The following is a 20,720-nucleotide window of genomic DNA, read 5'->3' on the forward strand; positions in this document are numbered from 1 at the left end:
ACGAGATTAATTCCCCAAGTGTTTAAAGACTCATTTTGGTGAAAATCAAGTTTGTAATGTTGTTTATCTGTCATGCAGTGTTTTAAATATATGCTTCTAGATATGGTCACCATGTGTAAATTAATCTGTGAACAGTATTGCAAAGCATTTTCTCCTTAAAACTTAAGTGTAAAAAAAAAAAAAAGACAATCTCAATTCAGTAGGCCTACTTTCACGAGATCTTCGGTTTCTGAGATTTTATTGGTTCCATTGGTGGTTTATTCATGAATATTCATGAGTTTCTCAGGCATAGCTAGGACCCTTTTCACTGGGGCATGTTGGTTGAACATGATGATTAGACAGTGTTTTGTTATTGCCTTTGCCAAATGGGCTATTGCAAAATAAAGGTGTAACTGTTTTTTCAGTTTGCCTATTCTGTTTTTCTACTCTCTAAGGTTTAATTATTATTTAAGTCATTTTTTTCTAGGAAAAACTATAGGCCCACTCACTTTTTCACTGGCCCACCCAAAATACAATTTCTGCCTACGCCACTTCACTTTGCATGAATAATCGTCCTGACAGTCTGCGTTAAACTTATAGACTTTACCGAATGAGTGCCAGCGTGCATGAATGCGCCTCAAACAGACAGAGAAAGACGATTAATATTCAGCGCAAAAATATACATTTTGCTGAAATATCTGTTGTTAGACGTTAAATGTAGGTTTAAAAGTCAAAAAGTGTTTTATGAAAGTGGCAACTGTAAAGAGATAACTGTGTGTAATATAAATGCAAGACATTTCTAACATTTACAGGATAAAGAACTTTATTACTTTTGTAACCTTTTGTTTGCTGTCCATTATGTCAAGGCATTGCAGAGATAAAGCTTAAATAGTAATTTTTGCATCATACTTCAACTTTGCTGCTGCGGTATATGAAAACAGTTTATTCTATCAATACAAAATCCATAACTTTTAGTCGTCACGGTCAGGAGATGATACGATTCGATTTCGGTGAAAATCGGACAAACAGTCTAGAGGAGTTTGAATAAGTAGGTTTTGAATAAAAATCAAGATGGCGGACATGGAGTTTGGCCAAATAAGGTAAACTTGGTATCTATGTTTTCGGCCTGACCCAAGAGATCTATTAAGACCAGTTTCATTGCAATAGGCTAATTTATTTAAAATTTATTAGCATTTTTTGGAAATTTAATTATAACTTTTGCCCAAAAATGTCGCAGTCTCAAAATCTTTCGAGTAACTTCAGGGCAGGGCTCATGGCACATACTGAGTTTCGTGATGTTACACCGATGCATTTGTTAAGTATGGCATTTTATATCACAATACTGTATTGGAGTCAATGGCAATTTCATGTTTTGTTCTATTATAGAGCCAACAAGTGGCACAATCCCACCATTGTGTATGTATCCTTAGAATGAACCCATACATGAGTCAAATATGTCAAATTTGGTGAAAATATTACATTTCGTTTTGGAGTTATAGAGATTTATATGTATAAACGCATAAAAAAATGAGCCACACCGGACTTTTTTTGCCACTTACTATTCATATTTTGTCATTTGGGCATTAACGTGTAACCAATGACCTATGTTTTCAAACTTCCTATGGTGGTTTTGTCTTGATTAGTCCAACGGTTTCAAAGATATTGGAAAATGTTTTTTAAGCACTAAATCACAACGCTACACAAACAGTAAGGCGAAACCTAGCATGTTTGGTATCGTGGACTAGGCAAGGATTCAGGAACCTAAGGAGAGGACTCGCATAAAAACGAGTCAACCACACACAAAGTTATAAGCATTTGAAAAAAAATATTTGACCACTAGGTGGCGCTGGTTCAAAACTTTGCAGGCTCCTTCAGGGCATCGTATTGATGACACATGCCAAGTTTTGTAATGATACATTTATGCATTCATAAAATACAGAATTTTAGTACAAAATTCAAAATGGCCGATATGGGAAACTTGAATATCATAAGATTTGGCATGATGCCCCAAATCAAGCAAGATGACTTATATGAATTTTGGACAAACTGTTCAGAAGTTATTCGCAAAAAAAAACAACATTTTTCATATCTCCGGACCAGTAGGTGGCGCTGCACCGAAAAGTAGGTTTTTAAAACAATTCAAAATGGCATAAAGATTGACATGACGGAAGATGACGTCATAGGGTGTAATTGAATTTGGTACTAGTCCATACAGAAAAAAAGTAATTAGCATAAACACAAGTGCAACTTCGGACAGTTGGTGGTGCTAGAGGGATTGAGTTAGAGGCTCCAAATTTGCTATGGTGAGTGTTCACACTGTCCTCTATCAGTGAGCCAAATTTCATAACTTTCCCGCAAGCGAACCAATAAAGGCCGGTTTAAAGTACTTCTTCCTGCCTCTATGTATTTATGCTCATGGGTAGCCTAAATGGGTTCCATTCAGACCTTAACATTAAGTATTAAGTATTATGTGTCAACAAGATTCAACAAGACATTTTCACCTGGCTATACCCATTGTTTAGATCTGTTGTGGTAATTATGCAAATTAGCACATACGTAATTAGATTATGCACCGTTTGTCCATGTTAACAAACAATTTAAAAAAACTTGTAATACATTTTTTTTTCTTGATGTAAGTAATCAGCTCATGGTGACATCTAAAGGTTAACATTTTTACCCAATTCACGTAAGAAAAAGAATGAATAGGCTATATTTGGGTCTTTTTCGAAACTTCCCCTAATGCAGTGGTTCTCAACCTCTCCTGCAGGGACCCCCTGACAGGCCATGTTTCTGTTTTAACCCTGAAATGGCACACCTGATTCAAATAATTAAAGGCTTAATGAGTAGTTGACTAATTGATTAAGTGACTAATTCCTACTCTTCCTATACTCATTAATTGAATCAGGTGTGCCATTTCAGGGTTAAAACAGAAACATGGCCTGTCAGGGGGTCCCTGCAGGAGAGGTTGAGAACCACTGCCCTAATGGGATTCTTCTGGACTTTTTTTTTTCCTTACTCAGGACATATTGAGGATACAAAATCAGTTGAGTTTTCTTCTGTCGCAATTTGTTCAAGGTTGACCCCCATTTTGGCTTAAAATGACTGGACTACTGAGACGATAAAGATGTTGTTTTGAAAAAAGTTTGCGTTTTCGGGCCCCCAAACTGCAGCTGTCGTGTAAATGAGTGGCCGAAACGACAGTGTTGCTAAAAATGTGTAAACGGCCCCTAAATATCTGTAAACATTTGTGGCCATGTTTTCTGAATCTTTTCTTATAGACGTTTACTACTATAACTTAATTACTACAACAAAGCTCGAAGTGAAATTATGATATAAAACATGAACACAAAAACAATCCAGAAAAATCCAAAATCAGTTTGTTATAAATATTCATAATAAATTATTCACATTATGGAGTATTTGAGTATACATATATAATCAAGTATGTTCATTAACCATCTGTCCCCTAAAATAATAGTTAGTGTAAAGCATGTCTGGTTGCATCATAATTACTTCCAGATTGAAACCATGCATTTTCTGAAAAGCTGCTTTGGAACAATATGTATTGTGAAAAGTTGTAGACTAATGAATGTTGAATGGAGTTGCACGATGATGTCTACAGGACGCGCTCCTGCTCCAGCCACACCACGGCCCTCTGCTGGATCAGGATGGTGCTGCGTATGACGGCGAGCAGCTCGTCTGTGGAGCTCCACGTGTTCGGCTCCAGCGTACTGAACATCAGAGGAAGAGTCTCCAGCTGCAGCTCCTCCATCTGACACGCCTCCATCAGATCCTCCTCTCTGTGCCCTGATAACAGCTTCCTGACACACACACACACACAGGTTTCATTGGGCTCTTGAAGGGATACTCCACTTTTTTTGGAAATAGGCTCATTTTACAACTCCCCCAGAATTAAACAGTTGAGTTTTACCGTTTTCGAATCCATTCAGCCGATCTCCGGGTCTGGCGGTACCACTTTTAGCATAGCTTAACATAGATCATTGAATCGGACAAGACCATTAGCATCTCTCTCAAAAAAATGACCAAAGAGTTTCGACATTTTTCCTATTTAAAACTTGACTCTTCTGTAGTTACATCGTGTATTAAGACCGACGGAAAATGTAAAGTTGCGATTTTCTAGGCTGATATGGCTAGGAACTATACTCTCATTCCTGCGTAATAATCAAGAAACTTTGCTGCCGTACCATGAGTGCAGCAGGTGTAATGATATGGTCATTTTTTTTGAGAGAGATGCTAACGGTCTTGTCCGATTCAATGATCTATGCTAAGCTATGCTAAAAGTGGTACTGCCAGACCCGGAGATCGGCTGAATGGATTCGAAAATGGTAAAACTCAACTGTTTAACTCTGGGGGAGTTGTAAAATTTCCAAAAAAAGTGGAGTATCCCTTTAATGTTTGCGTGATATCAAAAGCTCAAGGTTGGGCTGATGTTGTAACTACATCATCTTTATCCACTAACCATTTTCATCTATAAGGCCTTCAAACTTTTTTCAAAACTTAATTTTTTTTTTTTGACAATTTCTGTATTTGAAATATTACAGTTATATAAATGATCAGCTTATTGTAATTCTACTTTCTTACATTCCAAATTCAATTGCAATTCTACATCACATTTGCTACATTACTTCAGATTCAGGGATTGAACTTTAAAAGGCGCTTTCAGTTTAATTCCCGATGCCAAGAGACAGACAGATCCAGATGCGCACCTGAACTTGCGGCCCTTCTTGTCTCTGGGTTTGATGTAGATGATGATGGGATAGATGCTCTGCTTCAGGAGATTCTCCACATGATTCAAGCCTAGCTGAAGCAGACAGTGTTTGTCCTGAACACACACACACACACACACACACACACACACAGACAGAGTTTAACACAGTGGTGGCTCTCAGTGTGTTTTCTTGTGTGTGAGTGTGTGTTTACCTGGTTAATAACCTCTTGAATACTCTGTAGTTTGATTCCCAGTGGTTGATCTGAAGAGTCTAAGAGGAACACACTTTTATCCTGACGCACACAACCCTCCAGCGGCTCTGCACACAATGATAAGAGTAATAATAATTGAACAAAATCCATAAAATGTATAATAAATTCCTGACATTATGAACAAAAAGGTGAACACAAAGTTTTTATTTTATATTTTCAGTTTTCATTTTAAGATTAGTTTAATTTTAGTAATATTAAAGTATTTTTAATAGTATTTAATATTTTGATTTTTTTTTTTAATTTTTCCCAATTTCCCAATTTTCCATTTATATTTTTTTCTTGTGTTTTGTCATTTTTAGTTTTTTTTTTTTTTTGTCATTTTTAGTAATAGTATACATAAAGATATTAAACTAGTTTTAATACTTTCCATTATATTCATTTTAGTTTAAGTTGTAGTAATTGTGTTGTTTTTGTCATTTTTAGTAGTTTTTGCCATTTAAGCAGTAGTATTATAGTTGTCACGACCCCTGTATCATTGTTTTGTAAAAGTTTGTCATTTTAGTCGTTTTTTTTTTTTTTTTTTTTTTTTTAAATATGTGTATGTGGTATTTATTTCAGATCTAATTAAAATTATATGACGTCAGCAAAGCAACATTTTCATTTATATTTATATATTTTGTATTATTATATCAGTTAACATTTATTTCATTACAAGTAACATGGTTTTAGTTTTAGTTAACAATAATATTTCTTAGTTTAGTTGACGCTGAGATTGCGTACCTGGATGGCAGGTGTTGAAGTCCAGACCGGATTCGGCCGGTTGCAGAAGCCGCTCGATGATCCCGCGCGACAGCAGAGACGGACAGAAAACCACCGGCCGTCTGCTGTAGACCCGAACCATCTGAACCAGACTGAACGGGATCAGCTGCTCCTCATGACCTACACACACACAAATACATGTACAAACACACACTCACTGCTAATGTTGGCTTTTAGTGTTATTTTTATTCTGTCTGACATGTAGAAGTGGGCGGGGCTTACGGTTGCTGAGTGTGTAGAGCACCTGATTGGATGAGCCGATCGCACGATAGTTTGAAGCGACCGCTTTAATGAGCCGAATGTGCTCGGGGGTTTTCTTACAGAACTGAAGACAGACACACAGCAAACAGCTCAATATCTGTGATAGAGAGACAGACATGCAGACAGACAGGTATCTAAAGACAGAACATCACCTTCTTCCTGCATTGATTCTGCTCAATCGCCATCGTACGAAGTCTCACCAACAGCAGCTGCTGAGCTCTGAATGAGAAAAACACCCATTCAGACTCCTGAAATGCTCTATATGCCATCAGACGGACATTTAACAAAGAAATTCTTTATATTACCAAAAATATCTTTCTCTTTTTCTCACAACACAAATATCGAAACTTTCCTAAATGGAGATGTATTTACTGGAGAGGCAAAATGACAAGTTGATGAAAATGAAGTGAATTAATGATTAAAATGAAATCAATATCTGCCAATGGGCTCAGATAAAATAAAGTTGTTTCCCATTTGAATTAAGTTCATTTTTGGCAGATGTTTGTTTGCGTTTAAATCATAAACTCCACAACACGATAAGAATATGAAAGGAAGTCTAAAATGCAAAACCTGACACAGTGACTTGTAACAGACAAAAAATATCATGTGGTCTGAACTCGGCATTACACAGACCGATCGTTTTGCCTCATATGACCTCAATATATCGTCAGGAGCTGCGGGGAATCTTTTTGTGTCTTTGTATCTGCTTTTTGTTCTCGGGACGGCACCCTTAACTTGCATGTTATGAATCACCAAAGACCATAAGTTTAGCTAAAAATCTTCTTTACTGTTCTAATGACGAAAGACAGTCACCAATATCTTGGATGGCCTGACGGTGTGTAAATTACCAGCTAATTTTCATTGCTGAACTATCCCTTTAATATCTTGTCATTTTGCATGTCCAGTAAATGTATCATGATTTAATAATGCATTTGTAAAGGAAAACAAGACAAAAATACATTTGACAAAAATACAAAAAAAATTTTGCAGCGCTGTCCACAGCAATGACATCATCAGCATATTTACATACTGAATTGTGATTGGCTATATAACAAACACTATCTTTTTCAATGTTTTGAGAATTTGTTGCTTTATTAGAGATGTTTATGTGATGTCATCAACCATCAAATAAACATCTCTAATAAAGAAACAAATACAACACTGAAAAATATAGTGTCTCTTCCCAGCCCTGGACCACCAGTTACGTTTTACTTGATTAAAGGCCTGTTGACACCAAGGACGATAACTATAACTATAATGATAAAGATATAGTTCTGAAAATCGTTCTAAATATAAAAGAATAGTAGAATACAAACTATAAATATAATGAGAACGGCACAGAGAAATGGTATAGTTGGAATCATTATCAGAACGATTTTTTTCCAGCCAATCAGAATCCATCCTGCTTTAACAAGCTCGAGCATTTAAAGCGGTAGACGACAAAATGGAAGCACTCACTTATAAACAGAATTTATTAAGTTATCTTTATAATTATCATTCTTGGTGTGAACATGTTCAGAAGAGTTAAAGGTATTTTATTTGAATTCTTTATAATATTTCAATGTTTAGTGTGTTTGTGTGTACCGGTTGTAGTTGGGCACGGCTCCGGCCTGCAGCGGCGCCCCCGTGTGTTTGTCCACGCGAACGCAGCGCCACTGATATTTGCCGTTATAACGTGTGTCGGTGACGTGCAGCACATCGTCACAGCGAACCCTGAGACACGGTGGGTCGCCGTGGGAACTGAGGTCAAGGTTCACGCGCACATAGAACGAGTCGGCGCCGGTGAAGGATGGAGACGAGAGTTCAGCCATTAAACGAGAGTAACCTGAAAGAAAATGAATGTATTAGATAAAAATGATTAAGACATTTCTGATATATAAATTCTGATCTCTCTCTCTCTTTTTTGTTTTAATTAATTACTTTATGTATATACTACATGGAAAAAATGCATTACACCGCAAAATAATTACTTGTTTCACAATCAAATTATATTTTTAAAGCAGCTGAAAATAATCTGTCAGAAAAAAAAAGACAAAATCATGAGATACATTTTTTTGCAAACACATTAATATCTCACATAGTTTTGCTTGTGTATTGTTTTAAGGAAGTCTAAGGCCCAGTTCCACAGACAGGGCTTTGATTAAGCCAGGATTAAGCTTAGTTCAATTAGGGCATTTAAGTAGCTTTTATAAACGTGCCTTTAAAAAAACATTACTGGTGTGCATCTTGAGACAAAACAATGACAATGGCATATTTTAAGATATGTCAGAGCAAGTTGCCCTAAGTTAAAACTGCTTAAACATGCATTTAGTCTGGGACTAGTCTTAAGCCTTGTCTGTGAAACCAGGGGTAAGAGTTTTAACCAGACAACACAACAAATACAAAAAGTATCTTTTTCTTAGATTTTCTTCTGCAGTGTCTTGTTTTCCAGCACAAACATGTAAACCTTCTCAAATCAAGATACATTTACTAGTGATGCAAAATGATGTAATATATTAAGTGTTGAAATTGACCAAAATTAAGTGAGTTTATGCTTAAAACAAGAACTTCCAATGCGGTCAGAAAAATAATCTTATTTGCCCTTTGAATCAAGTTTATTTTTCTGACCCCATTTGGTAGATATTTGTTCTTGTTTTAAGCATAAACTCACTTCATTACGATCAATTTCAACACTTAATATATTACATCATTTTGCGTATCTAGTAAACGTATCTTGATTTGAGAAGGTTAACAAGAAAAACTGCTGGAAAACAAGACACAAATACTGAGTGAAAACGTCACATTGTGTAGTGAACTGGATGTTTGTCTCTCACCCTCCTGGTTGTGTGTGTATTTTAGTGCGTTAGGTTCGGTCCACCACTGTAGTGAGAAATGAGCCACTTCAGACGTACACTGACTGAGGCGAACACGACCCTCGCCCAACAACACCTGATCCAACTAACACACACAACAAAACAAGCATTCAAATGATTATTGATATGAAACAAGGGGTTCTGGAAAGGGGCGGGGCTTACACATCATCTCTGATTGGTCAATTACAATGAATCTAATAAATAAACCTCCTATTTGAGCTATTCACTGTGCATTTTTAAGTTTGTCTCTTGTCATTATTCAGTTTTAAATTATTCTCCAAACCAGAATTATTGCCACATGATACCTGTAAGCTTTTCAGCCTTGGTCAGGATGGACCAATCACAGTTGTTCACTGGATATTGATTATTTTCACTGTGATACAGGCCCTGTGTTACAGTGGTTCGCTTGTTACCTCGAGAATAGGACGTTTTCTGTAAATTTAGGACATTTTTCCTCATCATCTGCACCTGTCTGGTGTGGTGTGCCACAGGGATCCGTTTTGGGACCTTTATCGTTTTCCCTTTATATGCTTCCCTTGGCCCACATTTTTCAGAAATACAACATTTCATATCACTGTCATGCAGATGATTCTCGGTTTTTCCTTCCGGTAAGGCTTGACACCACTGTTTCATTTGATGTGTTATTGAAATGTGTAAATTATATAAAGAGTTGGATAACAAATAATTGTCTGAAGCTAAATGAGGATAAAACAGAGGTTTTAATTATAGGTTGTCCTGTAAAATTCCTCCTCTGCTCTGGAAGCCTGATTTGGTCCTCTCTCATCCAGTGTATGTAAACGAATCAAAAACCTTGGAGTTATCTTTGACTCTTCACTATTTTTTGAAAGTTGAAAGTCTATCCATCTTCTTTCAAGTAAAGATTTAAGAGAAGCTGTGATTCATGCAATTGTAACATCACAATTATATTATTGAAACTCTCTTAAAGGTGCAGTGTGTGATTTCTAGCGGTATCTAGTGGTGAGGTTGCGAATTGCAACCAACAGAAGTTGTGGTGGTTTCTTTACAAAGATAAATTAAGAAATTAGGTTTACTTAATTATTCAGTTAAACAATGTTATTGCGAATATTATTGTTACTTGTTCATCATTGTGTCAGTGTTTTATTCACTGACTTTAGCTAGATCTGTGCAAGAAGAACATCATGTCAATGTAAGCGGACCCGCAGTGTGTGTACACAGAAATGGCTCATTCTTATCTAAGGTAATAAAAAACAACGGTTCATTAAGTAAGGCCTTTATACACCACTGAAAACAGTTATATATATATATATGATATTGCATTTATGTCAACAGATCCTCCACAATATTATGCAATGCACCTTTAATTCTGGTCTCCCTCAATATTTATTATCACGACTGCAAGTATATGCAGTGAAAATGTGTTTCAGTGAAGTAGGAACTTCCTGTCTAACAGGAAACAGTTTCCAGTCTCTCACCTCCAGCAGTTCACTACCCTCCTTCAGACCGCATCGCTCCGCGGGCGACCCCCTCCTCACCGTCTGCACGAACACGCCCATCCGGTTGCCCCCGATGATGGTGATGTCACCCGCCAGACTGATGCTTTTGGGCGAAGAGGAGAGCGCTGGAGCCAAGCTGAGAAACGAACGAGACAGAAATGAGACGAGAGGAAAGTTTAGTGTCTACTGGTGGAATCGAACCCTGATTCAGATCAGCTGAATCTAGTGTGAAAGCAGCCTGTTTCCAGTGATGATAAAGAGCTCGTACCGCGGTGAGGATGAAGATGAGGATGATGATGATGAAGGTTCGATCATGTTGATCACGTCAGGAGGAAAGTGTTGAGACGGCAGGGAACTCCACGAACTCAACCGACATGAGTCTAAATCCTCTACAACAGACACAAACAGTTTATGTGAATCTTCACACTGGCCACACGAATCAAATTGATTCCCAAGGTAAAGATTTGATTGCAAAATAATTCTCAAAGTATCGTCATGCAACTTTTTCTCAATTATGTTACAAATTAATATACAACAGGGGTTAGTTTTGTCAAAATACCAAAATTTCAGTAGCCGGAAAATACTAGTGAAATGCAATGATTCTCAAACCAAATATTATCAATACCAAAAATGCCAAAAACAGCTATTGAACACTTATTTTTTAACTGTTTTACTAAGTTAAATATATATATTTTTTATTCAATTTAATTATAAAGTACTTTTAAAATAACAATATTAATATTTAATTAAAACAATTGTTAAGTAAATTTTATTTCTAAGGTACATTTAAACTTTTACACTGGCCAAAGTGCTGCACGAAAGACACTTTATAATCATCAAATACATTTTTTAACACAAAATCAACTAAAAATTACAACAGACAAGCAATTAATAGGCCAGTGAATACAAATCTGATTAAAAATTCATTAATCGTATGTGGTCATGTCATAGTCGACTTTCTGAGTAGCTTCGAAACATACAATAGTCAGTATAAAATATATAGTATAAGCCCACTCCAGCCACATAAAAGAGAAAAAATCATGCTTTGGTAAATCATAATCATGACTTAAAAAGTCTAGATTATGAGATAAAAAGTAATCAAATTATGAAATAAAAAGTCATAAAAAGCTATAAGGAAAAAATCCTGCTTTGGTAAATCACAATTATAACATAAGAAAAAAAATGACATCAAGACAAAATTATGAAATAAGTCATAATTATGAGATAAAAAGTCATAATTATGAAAAAAGTCAAAATTCTGACAAACTAAATCATAATTAATACATAAAAGGTAAAAATTATTACATATAAAGTTAAAATTGTGACATAACAATTGTGACATTTTAAAGTCATAATTATGAGATAAAAAGTAATAAAAAAATAATAATTTTGAATAAAAACTGAAATAAAATAAAAATAAAAAGCTTTGGTCAATCTTATAACATAAAAAAAATTTAATCACAATTATGACTTGGTATGTCAATTTAAACTTTGAAGTCATAATTATGAGATAAAAAGTTTAAATTGACATACCAAGTCATAATTTTGAATAAAAACTAATAAAATAAAAAGCTTTGGTCAATCTTATAACATAAAAAAATGTAATCACAATTATGATATAAAGCCAAAAGCAAATCATAATTATGAGATAAAATTTTTGAAATTATGATACAATAAGTCATTATGACAGTCATAATTATGAGATAAAAAGTTGAAATTATGACATACTGTCATAATTATGACTAAATACTATGAGATTTCAAAAACAAAATCGAAATTATGAGATTAAAAAAATAAATGATGAGATTAAAAAAAATCGAAATAACTTTTTCAGGCATTATTGCCATTTGATTATTATATGCTGTGCAATGAAGCCAGTGATTGGCCTAGTAATTTGCTTCAACATTTCTGACATTTATAGGGGTTTACATACTAATTCAAGGTTTTTTTGTGTGAAATAAGCAGTAAGCAGAAGACATAAATAGCATCGCAAGCTAAGAATCGATTCTGCAGTTCATAAGAATTAATTCAAAATTGTTGAAGAAAGAATAATTTTTCTCCGCCATCATGGAGGAAGATACACAGACAGACAGACGGCTGTATCACACACCTGTAGGTGTCTCGTTCTCGTCGCTCCCCCAAGAGTTCAGATCAAACCTGCAAACACAGGCAGACAGTGAGGCGCCAGTGAATCACATATATTTACACTGTTTTCTCCACTGCGTGACTTACTCCATGTTTACTCTGCGGTGGATGGAGTTCATGCAGGGAGGAAATGGGAACGTCGAGAGTCTGTTGATGTCCTTCTCCGTGTTACACTCCTGCACAATCACAAAACATACTGTGAGATTTCAAACTTAGCTCATGATCATCACCACTCATATAGTAAAATGATCTTTTTATTCACCGGCGTCAGCAGATTCTCCTCTGAATTTGAGCAGTAAAAGTCTGTGACACAAACACACAACATCATCAATTCAAGTCACATGTATGTCTATAGTGCTTCATATCAGGCAGATTGTGTCAAAGCAGCTTCAAAGTAAATTAACAGGAAACCCCACTAACAAAAATATGTTCTGAGAACGTTTTGATTACGTTCCCATTAAGTTATGGAATCGTTGTTTCTGAATGTTCTCAGAATGTTCAAAATATCCTTATTTAAATATTTTAAATGTTATTTAAATGTTTTAAAAATGTTTTCTTGTTTATGTGAAGGTAAGCAAAAACATTAAGGGAATGTTGAACATTTTAAAACAAGTAGTAAGTTGTAATGTTTAAAAAAACATTAGAAGAACGTCCAACTAAAACGTTTCATAAGCAATGTATAAATTGTTTTTTTGTGCTAACCTTTTGACAACATTATTAAAATCAGAAAACGTAGAACGAAGGTTCTATTAACGGTACTTGAAGAACTTTTGTTTAACTTAACTTTGAGAGAACCTTGACAGAATGTTAGCCAAAGTTATGAGAATGTTCCCTATTAGCTGGGAAAGAAATGATAATGTTGCAATATTCATAAATTATGAAAAATAGAATTTTGGCTGTAAAACAGCTCTACTAATTCGGTTCGATGTTGATTCAGTTTAGTTCGATAACAGTGTCAATGTTGCAAAGTTCTTCAATTATGAACCCAGCCAAAAGAGAATGTTTTAATAATGTCCTGGAAAGGTTCTCTCAAATTTATGAATAGAACATTCGCTCTGGTCTTTAATAATGTTCTCAAAACATTAGCGCAAAACATTATTTGTACATAGCTCATGGAACTTTTTTATGTTTCGTTATTTGGACACTTACTTTGATATTCTGTTATTATTTCCTTTAGTTCCTGTTTCCCTGCTCTGTTTCATTTCAGTTTCCTTGGTTACTGATTATGTTACTGGTTTGTTTCTGTGGTTACTTAGTATCACCTGTGTATGGTTATGTTTGCCATGTGTACATACAATACTATATATGTGGTTTGCTAGTTCTCCTGAGTGTTAAGAATTCTGAATAAAGGCGGTTTTGCTTTGCCACTCCGTCTTGTCGAGCGCGCTGCAGGCGACTCGTGAAACGTTTTAGTTCAAAATTTGTTTCAGAACGTTCAGAGAATAAGTAACATTCCCAAAATGTTGGCAAAATAAAAAAATCGAATGTTTCCTTAATATTTTTAGAAAAGTAATGTATTTAGAACATATTTTTGTTAGCTGGGAAATTAATTAAATTCCACTATAAAGCTAAGTGACTAAGTTTGTTAAGGTTTTGTTCTCATCCGATGGTGTTAGTGCAGTCAAATTGATAATATTACTGAAACTGCACACACACTTACCTTCTGACAGCTCACAGATCTGAGCTTGAGAGGTTGACTGTAAAAACAAAATAACAACATGAGAGATCAAGTACACAACGTTGTTGTTGTTATTTTGTGTGAGTGTGTGTGAACTCCGACCTTTTGAGCTCTGAGTATGTGCGGACTGGGACTCAGATCGACTGAACAGCACGGCCCGAAACACTGATCCTCACTGAACAATGACAGATGAGACTACAAACACACACAGATCTGTTAGGATCTGTTGAGGTGACAGCATTCAATTTAACAGATAAATGTACACTAAACACAACTAAAACAAACCAAAACAGCTCAAATTCACTATGTAAACAGACATATATTGTATTTTTAATTAGTAATTCTGTTATTTTTATTGAAGAACCAGGATCCCATGTCATGGAAAACCAGGATATAGGAAAATGTATAAGATCTAAACAAGTCATGGAAATTAATTAAAACCCTAAAAAGTTATGAAAATGAATAAAATCTTAAAACATAATGTGAAATATTAAAAACATAAATAATCATGTATATTAATAAGTACATTTTATCATAATCGTAAATCGTAAATTTTCATGAAAATGATTAAGACCTTAAAAGGGCGTGTAAATTATTAAAACTTAAATATTCACGTAAATTAATAAAATCTGTAAAAGTAATGTCAAATATTGAAAAACAAATATTTATGTATATTAATAAGACATTAAAAGGGTAAAAATACGGGCATTATAAAAACGTAAATATTTGTAAAACTTTTTTTATGTTTCATTATTTGGACTATTCCTAAATATTCCTGAAAATGAGTGAGTGGTGCAGTCGTACGCAGTGCAGGCAGGTGGCGCTCTGCTCTTTCTGCTCTCGACTCTTCTCCGTCTCTCTCTGCTGCTGCTCCAGGCTGTTCTGAAGCTCCGCCATGCGTTTGCGCAGACGGTTCTTTTCCAGCAGGCAGTCGGTGAACTCCAGCTGCAGACCGTCACGACTGCGCAGCGCCTTCAACACACACAGTAACAGAAGAGTGGATGTTTATGTGTGTGTGTGTGTGTGTGTGTGTGTGTGTGTGTGTGTGTGTGTGTGTGTGTGTGTGTGTGTGTGTGTGTGTGTGTGTACCTGGTCTCTCTCTCTCTCCAGCTCCATGATCTGGGTGAAGTAGGACACACTCCTGCTCTGCTCCGTCTCCCAGTCCAGCTGCAGAGTCCTGAGCCGTAGCTGAAGCTGCTCACACTGAGACGCCAGCTACACACACACACACACACACACATGGATAAATATAATATATATAATATATATATCTTTTTTTAATAGGGCTGTCAAAATAACGCGTTAATGAATTAATCTGAGAGAAAATAAGCGTTAAAAAATAAATAACGCAAATTAATCCATTCCGTATTGTCCTTTGACCTGGAGCCATATTAGCCACATATTGGACTGTAAAATGAAGGAGGGAGACGAGAACGTGCTGCCTGGATCATTGATTGGAACATTTACTTATAAAAAAACGGCCTGATGGAAGTGTTGATAAAAATAAAGTCGTCTGCAATGTCTAAAGTACCTACATCATACCTAAAGTCAACTCAAAATACCACATCAATGCAAAGCACCCAGGAGTTAACGTTAATCCGGAGGTATGACCTAGCATGTCCCGTGATAGCAAATCTAGCAGTCAACGTCATCTTCAAACCACACTGGAGCAAACACTGAAACGCAAACTTAAAAAATCTATATGTGACCGACTGAGTCACATGCAATGTCCTGCGGACCAGTTTCGGTGATAGACAGGGGGTTAGCAGAGGTTTAGCAAATAGCCTCTTCAGACATAACATATAACCCCCCATCGCGAAACAACATAATGTTAAAAATCCAGCAGCTGTATGACACTGAAAAACAAAACAAAAGGAGTTGTATTGGTGGGAGTGGAATATATCGCGCTGACAGGGGATCACTGGACTTCAGTTAGCAGTCACAATTACCTCGGTGTTACGGCACACTAAAGCACTTTTGAATTTATTTCCTTAGCGTATTATGTCATATTGTTGATTTTTATGGCCATTGTTTGAACAGTGAAAATAATAATAAAAGAGTTTTTGAACTTTAATTTCACTAATGCTGATTATTCATTGATTCATTTTAACTGAAATATTTAAAATACTTTAACAGCAAAAATTATGTATGTGATTTTTCAATCACAGAGTATGTAATTAATTAGATTACAATTTTTTAATCGATTGACAGCCCTAATATATATATATTAGTATATACTGTATATGGAGGAGGGCCGGGTGGAGAATGGTGCCTTTTGTCCCCCTGGCTCAGTTTGTGGAAGCCTGAAAAGTGCTTCCCAACCTGTCCAGCTGGCTCCTCTGCACCATCAGACTCGGCTATAAGATTCAGTTCGACCCGCCCAAGTTCAGGGGTGTTCACTTCACTACGGTGTTGACCGAACGGGCCCAGTAGATTGCAGTCCTACTGGCGAAGGGCGCGATAGAGCCGGTCCCTCCAGACGATATGAAGACCAGCTTCAATCTTGGACCTGCGAGTCTTGAATCGGGCCCTTTACAAGCTTCCGTTCAAGATGCTCATGCAGAAACGCATTTTCGAATGCATCCGTCCCCAAAATTGGTTTGCAGCGATCGACCTGAAGGACGCGTACTTTCATGTCTCCATCCTCCCGTGACACAGGTCATTCCTGCGCTTTGCGTTCAAGGGTCAAGCGTATCAGTACAAAGTCCTACCCTTCGGGCTGGCCCTGTCGCCAACCGGCTTTACGAAGGTCACAGAGGCAGCCATTGCTCCCATGAGAGAGCATGGTATTCGTTTCCTCAACTATCTCGACGACTGGCTGATACTAGCGCAGTCCCGGGAGCAGTTGTGCGAGCACAGGGTCCTGGTGCTCTGGCATCTCAGCCAGTTGGGTCTTCGGGTCATCTGGGAAAAAGGCAAACTCTCTTTTCTTGGTATGGAGCTGGACTCGTTCCACCAGACGGCACGCCTCACAGATGAACGTGTCCGGTCAGTGCTGAACTCCTTGAATACTATAAAGAACAGAACAGTGGTCCCACTGAAACTTTTTCAGAGGCTCTTGGGGCATCCGCAGCCACAGTAACGCCGCTGGGTTTGCTTCATATGAGACCGCTTCAGCACTGGCTTCACGGCCGAGTCTCGAGATGGGAGTGACAGAGCGGCACGCTCCGTGTGACAATAACCCCGGCCTGCCGCCAAACCCTCAGCCCGTGGTCAGGACGGGCCCCCAACTGCATTGGCACATCAACTGCCTCGAGTTGCTAGTAGTACACCTTGCTCTGAGCTGCCTCAAGAAGCCTCAGCTTGGCTGGTCCGTATGGACAACACTGCGACTGTTGCGTACATCAACCATCAAGTTGGTCTATGCTCCCCTCGGATGTCTCAACTCACCCGCCATCTCCCCCTATCGGGTCTGAAGCATCTGAGGTCGCTTTGTGCCACTTATATGCCCAGCCTGCTCAATCGTGCCGTCGACGAGCTCTCTGGAGCTGTGGCCCCAGGAGAGTGGAGACTCCATCCCCAGGGGCCGCACAGATAGATCTGCTTACCTCTCCAGATCATTGCCAGCTGTTCTATTCCCTGACCGAGGAGACCCTCGGCACAAATGCACTGACATACAGCTGGCCCCGGGGCCTATGCAAGTATGCGTTTCCCCCAGTGAGCCAAGTCAGGGAGGAAGGTCTTGCTAGTTGCTCCTTATTGGCCCAGCCGGACCTCATTCCCTGAACTGATGCTCCTCTCAACATTCCTTCTGTTCCATTGGAACCAACTTTCCAACATTCCCTCCTCTCTCAGAGATGGGACACCGTATGGCACCCGCGTCCAGACCTCTGGAAACTCCATGTCTGGTCCATGGACGGGACGTGGAGGTTCATAGACGCACTGGAGAAAACAGTGATGTCATCGTCCAGCTCATTTCAGTTCTCATATAATGGTGTCAGTGCAGGCAGATCAATAATATTGTTGAATATTAAACAAACAACAAACAGTTTAGTGTTTATTTTATCCATCAATGGTTGGCTCTCATGACCAATATGCCTCTAAGAACTTTTTTTAAACTATATAGTCAACACTTCAATAAATGTTTCAACTGACGCCTCTACAAGGGGTGCTTACACTCTGAAGTGGAACCTGTTCATTGAGTGGTGTTCTTCACAGAGGAGACCCCCAAAGATGTTCGATCGGTACTGTGCTATCCTTTCTGCAAGTCGGGTGGGAGTAAAGGCTCCCTCCACTCTCAAAGTGCATGTTGCCTCTATTGCCGCACATCACGATGCAGTTGATGGAAAATCCGCAGGGAAGCACGACCTGATCGTCAGGTTCCTGAGGAGTGCGAGGAGACTGAATCTCTTCAGCAAAAAATAAATGGTGCGTGTATAAAAATAAAAAAAATAAATGGCGCGCTACGGGGCGGAGCGTGAGATACAAATCTCGCACGCCAATGTGCATTGACTCGTTTAATTAATACTCAAAGATGACAGGCTCCCCAAGCGTGATCCCAATCATTCGGCACGGTCGACTCATGTCTCTGTTCCCTCCTTCAGGGAACGAGGGTTACATTCGTAACCGAGATGTTTCCTCTTACTTTCTCTCTCTGCATCTCCGAGCTCTCCAGCTCTCCCTGCAGTCGGGTGATGGTGCCGCACAACTCCTGCCGCTGCTCCACCGCCTCCCGCCGGTCCTGCTGGAGGATGTCCAACAGAGCCTACACACACACACACACATTATTCACACTCCTGTAAGTGTAATGATGAGCTGAGAGAGTCTTGTGACTGACCTGATTTCCAGAGTTATGCTCTGTCTTTCTCACAGTGAGTGGCGGCGTCTCCTTCGGGACTGCAGACGCGCCGTCACACGCCTCACTTTTCGTATGATGCATCAGTGAGGGGGCGGAGCCATCGTCTGCTTTTTTCTCCACCTCCAGCAATCTCTTCCTGAGCTGATCCACCTGCACGGACACACCCTCTATAAGCCTGACATGAACTCTGTGCAGGTCAGAACTACATTATTCATAGTGTCTCAACAAGTCAAGTCACTTTTATTTATATAGTGCTTTTTTACAATACAGATTGTTTCAAAGTAGCTTTACAGTGATAACCGGAAAATAATGCAACGATGTTTGTTCCCAGAAGAAAATACCATCACAGTTCAGCTTAAGTAAGTTCAGTGATGGTTCATTTTTGTTGTAAAAAAAGTTAGTAATTTAGTTAATTTATATATATTTAGCCGCACTGGAGAAAACAGTGATGTCATCGTCCAGCTCATTTCAGTTCTCATATAATGGTGTCAGTGCAGGCAGATCAATAATATTGTTGAATATTAAACAAACAACAAACAGTTTAGGGTTTATCTTATCCATCAATGGTACATCAATGGTTGGCTCTCATGACCAATATGGTCATTATGGTCAATATGGTAATTCACACTGAAGAACTTTTTTTTAAACTATATAGTCAACACTTCAATAAATGGTTCAACTGATCAACAGGTGATTTTATGGGATACAAGTCTTAATTTTCCGTATATTGTACCTCTGTGAGTAGTTCTCTCTCGCGCACAGAAGCTTTGCGCTGTTCCTCTAGCGCTCGCGAGTATTTCACAGCCTGTTCCAAGTGTCTGTCCTTCAGCAAACCCAACTCACGAGTACAAGACTCCCAGTCATGCCTCAACCTTACCCAGAAACACACAGGTAGAAAAGTATTTACACTAAGGCATTTGACTTGCAATGTATTTAAGGTACACATTTTTATCATTTGATGCAATCCCAGGGAATAAACCCCATTACCTTCCCATCGCAACATATACATGCACATATACTACCTACCGTACAAAATTCTGGGGTCGTAATGATTTTTTTGGGGGGTTGAAAGTAATTAATACTTGTATTGAGCAAGGATGCATTAACATATATATATATACACACATATAGGTGCAACGGTTCAAATTACTCACGGTTAGGTTTATATCACAGTTTTAGGGTCACGGTTTTGGTACGATTCGGTATGTGCTATATTCAGGGCAAAAAAGGACTACTGTCAAATAAGAATATGAACAAATAATCAAACTACAAAAAACAGCACAAATAAATACAATGGAGCAAAGATACTAATAAAATAAACAGTGATTTTCATTTACAGCTATCTAATATTAGTTTTCAGGTACAGAAATTGAATAAAGTAATCAAATGTAAAATAACATTGCATATAATCATCACTGTAGAAATTAAATAAAGATTAATTGTTATTAAAGTTACATAAGCTATTCAGTCAAGAGCAGTGAGTGATTTCCTTGTCTTTTTTTAAAAACACACATAGCAGGAATATTAGGCTGCTGTCACTTTAAGACATAATGCACGGATCCAATACACTGATACTGAAACATGCGTTATCTTTCTCGATTGTTAGCGTTCAATTAAGACGTATGTTTGCTAGGATACTTGCCAAGATGAGCAAGTTGACAATTTAAAATTCAAAGACTAAAAGAGAGCTCAATATTTGCGGCTGTCTGAGACATGGCTTTCTGTGAGCGCGCTTCGGGTGAGCACACACAAATCTTCTTACAGTGCGCCAG

At 37.8% G+C, this 20,720-nt stretch overlaps 1 protein-coding gene across 1 annotated transcript in view; it reads right to left on the reverse strand.

Annotated features, from left to right (window-relative positions):
* Positions 1-3,489: 3,489 nt before the first annotated feature.
* The window catches only part of LOC308697612 (caspase recruitment domain-containing protein 10), a 30,283-nt gene continuing 13,052 nt past the window's right edge, over positions 3,490-20,720 (reverse strand). Inside the window, exons 5-24 of the mRNA XM_081376966.1 lie at positions 19,682-19,820; positions 18,928-19,098; positions 18,736-18,855; positions 15,240-15,365; positions 14,955-15,122; positions 14,253-14,345; positions 14,133-14,169; positions 12,735-12,775; positions 12,560-12,648; positions 12,438-12,484; positions 10,596-10,716; positions 10,307-10,463; positions 8,814-8,937; positions 7,585-7,825; positions 6,153-6,219; positions 5,962-6,064; positions 5,701-5,859; positions 4,921-5,027; positions 4,707-4,822; positions 3,490-3,800 (exon numbers count right to left, since the gene is read on the reverse strand). Coding sequence (XP_081233092.1) covers positions 3,596-3,800; positions 4,707-4,822; positions 4,921-5,027; positions 5,701-5,859; positions 5,962-6,064; positions 6,153-6,219; positions 7,585-7,825; positions 8,814-8,937; positions 10,307-10,463; positions 10,596-10,716; positions 12,438-12,484; positions 12,560-12,648; positions 12,735-12,775; positions 14,133-14,169; positions 14,253-14,345; positions 14,955-15,122; positions 15,240-15,365; positions 18,736-18,855; positions 18,928-19,098; positions 19,682-19,820 — 2,431 coding nt within the window. The 3' untranslated portion in view covers positions 3,490-3,595. The remainder of the gene's footprint in view (positions 3,801-4,706; positions 4,823-4,920; positions 5,028-5,700; positions 5,860-5,961; positions 6,065-6,152; positions 6,220-7,584; positions 7,826-8,813; positions 8,938-10,306; positions 10,464-10,595; positions 10,717-12,437; positions 12,485-12,559; positions 12,649-12,734; positions 12,776-14,132; positions 14,170-14,252; positions 14,346-14,954; positions 15,123-15,239; positions 15,366-18,735; positions 18,856-18,927; positions 19,099-19,681; positions 19,821-20,720) is intronic.

This window comes from Scardinius erythrophthalmus (genome assembly GCF_964197995.2).
Source record: "Scardinius erythrophthalmus genome assembly, chromosome: 1".
Classification (NCBI taxonomy): domain Eukaryota; kingdom Metazoa; phylum Chordata; class Actinopteri; order Cypriniformes; family Leuciscidae; genus Scardinius; species Scardinius erythrophthalmus.